At 40.4% G+C, this 9538-nt stretch overlaps 1 protein-coding gene across 1 annotated transcript; it reads left to right on the top strand.

The window, feature by feature from the left end:
* The first annotated feature begins 1119 nt into the window (after positions 1–1119).
* Positions 1120–5705, top strand: zfp64 (zinc finger protein 64 homolog (mouse)). Its single transcript, XM_083895246.1, has 6 exons — positions 1120–1270; positions 1416–1574; positions 1687–1833; positions 2340–2402; positions 2497–2748; positions 3879–5705. The coding sequence occupies exons 1-6, from the start codon at positions 1249–1251 to the stop codon at positions 5276–5278; spliced, it is 2043 nt and encodes a 680-aa protein (XP_083751372.1). The 5' UTR covers positions 1120–1248; the 3' UTR covers positions 5279–5705.
* The last annotated feature ends 3833 nt before the right edge of the window (positions 5706–9538 follow it).

Raw genomic sequence — 9538 nt, 5'->3', positions numbered from 1 at the left:
TTGTTTTGTTTGGACCGCGGCCTGAACAGTTAGCAAAGTATGTTGTCGTTGTGAGACTTCCGGTTCGACAGGTGGCAGACATGACTTTAGAAGACTGATTTCCTCCCTTTTCTTTCCCCGCGAGATAAATGTCCAAATTCGCGTATTAAAGTTTCCTCTCGTGTTTTTCTCACATTTTTTATAATATCAAATAATAATTTAACGTAAATACCTTTTGAAATAACGTGTTTTTTGTTGTTCTTGGTTTTTTTTTCTATTTCCGCTAATCAGAACAACTCTTTACAACAGCTTCAATGACGCGTTCAGATGCTCGTAAATTCCATTACTTTTATTATTAAACAATGAATCTTGTAACTATTCCGTTTCTCGTGCGTATCTAAATAAGTTAAGTAGTTTAGTAAAGTTATTTTACTAAAATAATTTATAATAATTTATATATAATTTATAATAACATTTAAAAATGTATTAAAATATTTTATTTTTTATTTAACAACCTGAAATCTCTGACAAGGCTAGACTCAAATATGTGCAACCTCATGCACATAAACAAGAGTGTTTATATGAAGTTAGTCTGTAAGTAAGTAAGTATGGATTACTCAAAGTAGGTGTCTTTAAAAAACAAACAAAACATCACAATCTACCTCTAAAAGTTGGATCCAAATAAGATTTTGATTTAAAAAAAAAAAACAAAAAAAAAAAGTAAATTTTCAGAGCAAAAATACAACTATTAAATCAAGGTGTATATATTGTGGAAAATAAATACTATATTATTAATGGGGGAAAATAAATGTTACATTTCAAATGAATATGCACCTATGTAATCAGTGTATTCGTGCAGTTCTTGTGGAACAGTTTCACAGTATCTCCTTTTCTGTGCATGTGAGAAAAAAAACACATCTAGCTCAAATCCAGCTGAATAAAAATAGCAATGTAGGGTTTTCCCACTGCATTAAAAGCAGCACATGACGTCACCAGGGGGCGACAGAAACGCATGCCTTTCCCGCTGCCGTAAACCACACACAGCATGTCGTAACGCCGACCCGTGTTAGCACCGTTGTGGGAGAAAAAAACCCAAGTCGTCGCCAATGGCAGATTAACCGCGTTATATTTCTCATATTTTTATTATGGATTATTTATTCTGGCTCCACGTTCAGTCGAGCAGAGTCGGTTTTTTAACCCGTGGTGAACTTTGTGGGTGTTTTAGAGGAGCCAGGAGATGAGTAGACCCACAGCAATACGAGCTCGAAAATGACAACAAACAACAACGAAGGTACATGGAAACAGTGAAGCCGCCGCACATCTCGTTGTAGTGTTAAGTTGTTATGTCAGTTTCACATTCAGTACAAGCGTCACACAGCTTTCTGTTAATAACCACGGTTTGTTACTTTTTTTCTTGTTTTCTGACGACGCTGCAGGACACTCACTGGTGGTGGAGGTGAGCCCAGACATCCACATCTGTGGCTTCTGCAAACAGCAATACAATAATTTTGAGGTCTTTCTCGCCCACAAGCAAAATGGCTGTGCCTTACACACCGCTGATCCATCAGTCACTACTGCAGCTGCAGCTTTCAAAGGTAAAAAAAAACACAAAAGTACATGTGGCCTGGTTGTGAATCATTCTGCATGCAGACCTGTGCTTGTCCTGTGTTGCACTGTGACACCCAGCTGTGCTCATGTTCTCCCCAGATTCCAGCACAGAGTTTATTTTCGAGGAAACCTACCAGACCTGCGTCATGAGAGGTGTCAAAAAGATCCTGACCAAAGCACAGAAAACACCTTCCAGAAAATTAAAACCTAGCCTGACTTCAAAGAGACACAGCTGCTGTTTCTCGGGTAGGTGCTTCTCGCTGTTTATGACTGTCACACATTCCTGCCGTTCAGCTGCCACCGTTCAGTGAGAACTGAACAGTGCCGCTGTGCAAAAGGCTCAGGGCACCACCGGCTTTGTTGTTTTTATAGCTGTCAAATTCTGTGATCATTGGCATTTGGCGGAAAGTTGGTCTTGTGTATATTAGCAAGCTGTCAGCAGATCATTTTTGACGTGAAATAGTGGGACAAACACAGGTTTTACCAGTACCATTAATTAGGGGTCCACTCCAGTTGTAAGAGAGCCAGGGTTGTGCTTTGTTCATGTCTAAGGTTGGCTCACACCAATAAAGTAATTGAGAAATGATTATATTCTATGATAATTACAGTATTGCTAAAAGAACAATAGTGGCCTAAGACTTTTACACAGTACTCTATGTCCTTCCTATCATAGTTGCATAAGTTGTAACCACACGTTACCAGACTTCACACACCTCATGAAAGCATGTTTTCTTTTGTTGCACTTTCTACAGGTTGCACTTTTAAAACGCAATATGGCCAAAAAGACATGGAGCGGCATCTCAAAACCCACACCGGTAAGTCGGCTTGCCCTGCCCTGCCCTTCACGCGATGCTCTCATGCTCTCGACTGGACTTAGACACAAGTTTTTTCTGACCGTCCATCATCCAGGTGAGAAGCCGTTTGAATGTGAGCTGTGCCACAAGCGCTTCGGCCGGCGGGACAAGCTCAACATGCACAGTCGCTTGCACACAGGCGAGAAGCCGCACAAGTGTAAACACTGTCCCTATGCAGCAGCAGACAGCAGCAGTCTGAAGAAGCACCTCCGCATCCACTATGACGAGCGGCCGTTTAAATGCCAGATCTGTCCTTATGCTAGCCGCAACTCCAGCCAGCTCACTGTGCACCTCCGTTCCCACACTGGTAAGGACCCAAAAACCTTGAATATTTGTTTGATAGATAACAGATTTGTCCAAATTATGAGTCCAAAAAGTATTGCTCCTCGATGCTCATGTCCATTATTTTTCATCAGTTTCATAAGCAAATAGTTACTATTACTATTGCATTTTTGCTCCATTGACCCTCTGCTCTAAAAATAGTAAAAAAAAACTAATATGAAGGTAAAATGATGTCAGTATCAACAAAAGAAAACCTATTGAGTCATGCTTTCAGTTAAGTATAAAACTGGGTACTCATTGAGTGCCCTGTCTTCTTTCCACATTTCAATAATTTATAATTATATCAATGAAGTGCAGGATTATTTTTGATTGTCATGGCCTCATGTGAAGGGTCCTGCTGCAGATGGCCAGATGGGCCCTTTCTGAATGTAACTTCAATCCTTGATGAAAAGACGAAAGACAACAATACAATTTGTATTATACTGTAATGATAAAACATGTGGTACTATAATGACATCGTGTCGTGTCAGACAGCATTATATTTGTCATAACCTACACTTAACTTGCACTATATAGCCGGTAAAATGATAAATGAATGCTACCCACTCAAAAGGTCACTCTCAGCCTTCCTGACACCAGTGAACCCAAGCAAATGAATGAATAAATTAAGGCATTAGACGCCATTATCATAAAATTATTAATTAAGAAAAATATATTTTTACATTCGGTCACCAAAAACAAAATTAAAACCCAACAGACTTTATGAAGTAATGTTGCCTTTACATGGCACACAAAAAGGAGTATTTGAACTATATAAAGGCTGGCAATACACTAAACGAATAGATTTACTCATGTAAATGACACAAATGCTATATAAAGATAAACATTGGGCCTGATTATATAGAACGATTCAATGATGATTCCTTGAAAGATACTGTAAGGCTTTCTCCTACCACAGATGTCTCCCAATCTGATATACACAGATGTCTGTACTTCTATCCACATGGAAACTGTGTCATCAATCCTGCAAGTGGCCAAAAATAAGTCAAGGTCCTGGGTTTGAATCCCTATGTGGGCAAATCCTATGCCAATAACATGTGACATCCAAATGCTGTTTACAGCTGTACTGATGCATGTTGTTTCATTTTTGCAAAGGCGATGCACCATTCCAGTGCCACCAGTGTGATGCAAAGTTCAAAATCAACTCTGACCTGAAGAGGCACATCCGGATTCACTCTGGTGAAAAGCCCTACAAATGTGACTATTGTGATTACCGCTGTGCCATGAAAGGCAACCTGAAGTCTCACATTCAGCTCAAACACGGCACAGAGAACTCCTTCCATTGCATGCACTGCGATTTCAAATGTTCCAACAAGACTGCACTGCGGCAGCACTCGCGAGAACATCAGCCCATTCAGCCCATACAGTGTTCCAAGTGTACTTACTCCTGCTCCAGCAAGGGGGCGCTCAAAGTCCACGAGAGGATCCACTCGGAGGAGCGTCCTTTTAAATGCGACTTCTGCAACTTTGCCTCCAAGCAGCGGAGCAACCTTGTAATTCACAAAAAGAAGTGCCAGTCGGAGAAGCCCGAAAAATGCATCGGTGGGAAAAGTAGCCGAGGTAAAAGTGGAGGAGGTGACTCTCCGAAGCCCGTCAGCTCCCGATATCGGGCCAAACTAGATGCTGCTCGAGTTTTCTGCTGCGACTCGTGTAGTGCTTCCTTCGTCAGGGAGGACTCCCTGCGGAGCCACAAGAAGCAGCATAGAGAGAAATTTTTGCAACTCCAGCTCCCTGTCCTAACCAAAACTGTCAACCTGGTTCCTGTTACAATGTCACAGAGTAACACTCAGCTCCAAGTTCCTTTTCCATCTGACTCGATGGCTCCTTGCAGCAACGCACAGCTCAAAATTATAGTATCGCATCCTTTGGCCCAACAGAACCCCTTAATATCTGCAGGTTTGGCCAATGACAGCAAGACCAACATGGTCCTTCTAAGCCCAGAAAACCAGGACATGATAGTAAACTCCATGCTCCAGCAGGTCAACCTACTAACTCCCCTGCAACACCTCGGGTCGTCTCAAACGGCTGACCCTACCCTTGAACCACAAACTGTCCTCTTGACGCAGCTCGGTCCCGAAGATGCTAACAACCCGCTCCACCAGGCTTTGCTGCAGACGGCTATCACCGCTCAGGACTCCAGCAGCAGCAGCAGCAGCACACAAACTTTCATCACCACCTGCTCTGAGCTGGAAGGCCTCAACGCCTTGATCCAGGAGGGCGGCACAGAGGTTACAGTGGTGACCGAAGGGAACGCAGCTCGGGTGACCGCAGTGACGCCACCTGATATGGCGTGTGGTCCACCAGAGGACGTCACCGCAAAGGGAGGAGCACTTTCAGTTGAGGAGGGTGCCTTACCGTCTGAGGAAAGTGCGTTACTGGTGCCAAACATTGGCGTAGGCAGCGGGAACGTGGTCATCCATGGCGTTCCTCTGATTGTGTCCACTCATCCACAGCAGAGTACAATAGAGCAGCTCTCTCCGAACACACTTTACTGAGATTCGCACAAACTGGATGACATCCCACAATGAGGGAATAGTCTGGTGTGCGTTTCTGAAAATAAAAAAAGATTGTAACTCCATCATAAGCTATTTGTTTGCCAGTAAGTAAGAACTTCTAAGCATACAGGTTATGTTTGTGCAGGTCATTAACATAGTTACAATGTTTTGTCTCCAGCAGTTTAAATATTAACCAAGTAGTGTTTTAGTTTGCACATTATTTAGAATGATTTGTTGTCATAGCACATTTGTGCCGAGTCGTCGCGTTTAACACTGAAAAGTTTTTGAATATGAAAATGTAATTTTATACAAATTTTTTAAGTGTAATTTTGCAGGCACCGTTCAGAATATTTACGATGTTTATTCTTGCCAAACATCCTCGAATGAATTCTGAAGTGTGAGCGAAAAAAACATCTGACACAAATGGACACGACTTGAAATTGAATTTCTTTGTGCCATGTTTTCTCCTGGTTGTCCATAAGGTGGCAGCAGAGCGCTAAGAGTAAAAGTTGATGTTTACTCTGAAACAGGATTGTTGCAGTGTTTATTCTACACAGTGAGCATGCAATTCATACATATATTTTTTCTTCCCCCTCGTTCCTCATTGAGAATCTCCAAAGTAATCAATTGTGCATCAAGGTCTTGTGTTTTAAAAGCCAAGTTGGTCCCCCAATAGATTTTTCAACAAAGTGCCTGTTTTGCTTGTGGCCATCCATTATTCAGGCTTTTTTTTTGCCACCCTTACTTCAGCACTTAGTATTTTCAGAAAGTGAATGCTGTATCTGACTGAGAGTCTCCTGTGAACAGTTGACCATTGATTTGTCTCTCTTTCCTCAGCGCAAATGTCTCTCCTGATGCAGGCTCCTGCTTTTTGTGGCTCAGCAATGGACACAAACTCAGATTTAGTTCTTTCCCTGCAGTTAAGTTTCACCTCAGAGCTGGTTTGCGTTTCAGAAAAGTGAATGTTGGAACCCATAACTACATTTTAATGTGGACGATAGATGTGCAAAACACTACACCAGTACGATTTTTTTGGTATAATCATCTTTTACTTCATGTTCAGTTTAATAAATAGTCTTTTACTCTGTTTTCTACAGTCATGGATTGTCATGGGGATTTACTCAAACATTCAAATTTGCAGGTTAGAGATATGTAGGATTTGGATTTTATGCTACTTTAACTCATTTGCTGTCAGCCATTTTCAGGGCAGAACTGCATTTTACAGCATTTTGACTGATTATACAACACCCACAAAACGGTGTGTTCTATGACTATGTAAACACCGAAACTACCAAAATAAAAAGAAGACTCTCTTCTTTCATCAGACGTCATTGGCAGTGAACAGTTGTATTTGAATTGACGTCATTGGCAGCCTATGTATCTGTGGACATGCACTTTTTTACCAGCTAATGTAGCTAATTGTTTTGAAAAATGTCTCTCATCACGCCCAGCTATTTAATATGACACCACAGCTAGCATTTGGTGGTGCTGTGTCCCTTCAAAATTTTGTTTTAAGCAAATAAGGTGTGTAAAAGATACATTTAAGGAGTATCAGTAGGCTAATGTTGGGAGAAACCAGGGTTTACACCTATGCTAACCTAGTTAGCTGGTGAATTTAGCCTTGTATGCCAGTACATTTACTCTGGAAGACAACTGTTAGCTAATTATTTCCAGCTTTTGGTTTAAAAGCGTAGACATTTTTGACAAATTCACGCCTGATATGACACTACAGCTAGCATTTGGAATAGCCAAGCTGTGACATGAATACTGGAGATGGAGGGGAAAGGCTAGCCTAAGGTAGGAACACCCAACCTAGCCATAAAAAACAACAATAACTATATCCCTTCAAAATGTAGTTATAAATAAATACAAGAAGGTGTGTTAAAGGGTGAATTTCAGATATTATCTCTTGGTTTTAACCATTGAAGTATTATTTTACGAAACATCCATGTTTTACTTTAAATATTTAGCTACTTTTTGTGGCATTATTTGACTTATTTGATTGTTCATTGTTGCCGCTGATAATATAAATCCATGTCAATCCCCACCCCAATCCAGGAGAAATCTTAAATCTGTGGGGGGGGGGGGGGGGGGGGGGGGAATCCGAGTTTTAAATTAAACTTTTTTTATTTGCAGTTAATAGTTATTCAAAGAATTAAAAAAAAAAAAATACAACTTTGTGTTTGGGTCTGGTCTGGGATAAATTAGGCTCTTGATAAGTGCTCCCACATCTGTATTATAATCACACCACAGATCTGTGCTTCCTTTTGAACGCTGTGTGTGATTTCAGAGCCAAAGTTGTGTCGCCTGATCTTCAGGTGGAATTGTAAAAAAGGAAAGAAGAAAAAAAAAAAAAAAAAAAAGCTCCTGAAATTCCTTTATGTGTGAAGATGAACGTCATGTGGGAAAAGTAAGAAGTGCTCTCTGGTGTAACTCTTTGATCTATTATCTAACAGACTTCCAGGCCCTAATCCTGAGCACTCTTGAGGAGGAGAGACCACCCCCCCCCCCCCTTCCCCTGTCCACATGTGACATCATGGCTGAGTTGAGTGCTTTTTCTATATGCTTCAACATCTCTAGTCATCTAAAGTGCTTGATCCATTACAATCATATACGTGTTTTTATTTATTTTGCACATGTTGGATTTCGGGTGAATAGTTGGATGGTCACAATTATATATATTTTTAATATTAATCGTAATTCCCTTTGAATAAAACATTCAATACCAAAACAAAGGTATTTCCATATATCTTAAGTTTGCTTCAGTTTTCACCCGTTTTTTTTTTTTTAGAAACCTAGCAGGCGTTTTAAAGCTCTTGATACTGTATGGCACTTCTCAGTTCCTTCCTTCCTGTGTTTGAGATGTCTGCCTTTGAATAGGGTCATAAATGTCTCCACAAAAAGCAATTTCCACTCGCAGCTGCTTAAAGAAATCGTAAGTTATGATGCGTTTCTTCTGGACATAAACGGATCCAGAGAGCGCCAGGTGACGGGAGGACAACAACCAGAACTAGATCACACATGACCATTATTACTTAGAAAAAGAAAAAAAAAACAGCTGGTACTTTAAATGGTGTGAAAATGTCAAATGGGCCCTAAGTGAATTTAGTATTCCAGTTAATTTCGCCCATTAGAGGTGCCTATAAATTGTTGAGACAGCCACTGAGTGCACACTGTTTTTCAAACTGCACACCCACAGATGCAATCTGTCACTCAGCTCGACAATACATTTTTGACCTTTGCTTTGTTTACACACAATTTGCAGTCCCAGGAGTAAATGGCATTGAATGCCTTAATGAAATTAACTGATTGGTAAAGTATTGATATGGATTTGTTTTTTCCAATACAAGCATCATTTTACGCCGTGACACTATTGACATCTTAAGTGAGTTTTGATTCCTCAGTACACTGGAGGCTTTTATCTTGTCTTTGTTCAACTCTTTTTGTGTGTGCGTGTGTGTGTGTGTGATAGAAATAGAAGATGATAGAGCGGGACGATTTGATCAGCGCCTTTACAGCCGAGTAACAAAAGACTTTGCTTCTCTGAATGCAACGTGATTATTTGTCAAGACATAATAAAAGCTAATGTGTCACACAAGCGGAATCGATATCATCGCATGGCAATTTTTGAATGTAGTATTATTTCATCTGCGCATCTGAGTCATTTGCACGTCCACATTCTGCCTGTCTACACAGGCACATTCATTTCACGCGCTTCACATATTCCGAAAGCATCTGTGCCTGTTTGTTTGATGTTGAGGTGTTTATGGTGTTGTTTTTGTCTATCTTTGGTTGTCAGGAAGTATTACCCTGACAGGCTCTTTTGTTGTCGCTTCTTTTAGGACTGAATGCAGCAGTTTTAACGCCACTGCTTGGGGGGGCTGCAGAAAAGTAAAGTCTTTATTTTGAGTCGGTGGCTTTGGTTGTTGAGAGAAAGCCGACGGTACAGTTCTGTGCAAAAGTTACCAGCTGTGATGTTTTTATGGTCTGTCAAATAATGACTTTCTTCAAAAAAAAACAAAAAGTTTCTCAGAATGACTTGAAATTTTCTGTAATAATAGTCAGCATCACCCCTAACGAGGATCAGTTGGAAATATTTGCAAACTTCTAAAGGAATAATTTAAATTAATTTTTGAAATTCAGGAAATGATCAATTTGTCCTGATGTACTTTGACAGTGAGCTGACTTTCTTCAAAAAAAATGTAAAAGTATCTCGGAATGACTGGAAATTTTCCATCATAATAGTCTACATCGCCCTGA

This window comes from Microchirus variegatus, assembly GCF_963457635.1.
Source record: "Microchirus variegatus genome assembly, chromosome: 9".
Taxonomy (NCBI): domain Eukaryota; kingdom Metazoa; phylum Chordata; class Actinopteri; order Pleuronectiformes; family Soleidae; genus Microchirus; species Microchirus variegatus.
Note: the sequence above shows the minus strand (reverse complement) of the source record. Positions and strands in the feature narration are given on the sequence as shown.

Excerpts from the sequence above, each read along its gene's own strand:
- zfp64 (XM_083895246.1), top strand. The coding sequence starts at position 1,249 with ATGACAACAAACAACAACGAAG. Across the intron at positions 1,834-2,339 it reads ACACAGCTGCTGTTTCTCGG|GTTGCACTTTTAAAACGCAA; the intron begins GTAGGTGCTTCT and ends CACTTTCTACAG. Across the intron at positions 2,749-3,878 it reads GCACCTCCGTTCCCACACTG|GCGATGCACCATTCCAGTGC; the intron begins GTAAGGACCCAA and ends ATTTTTGCAAAG.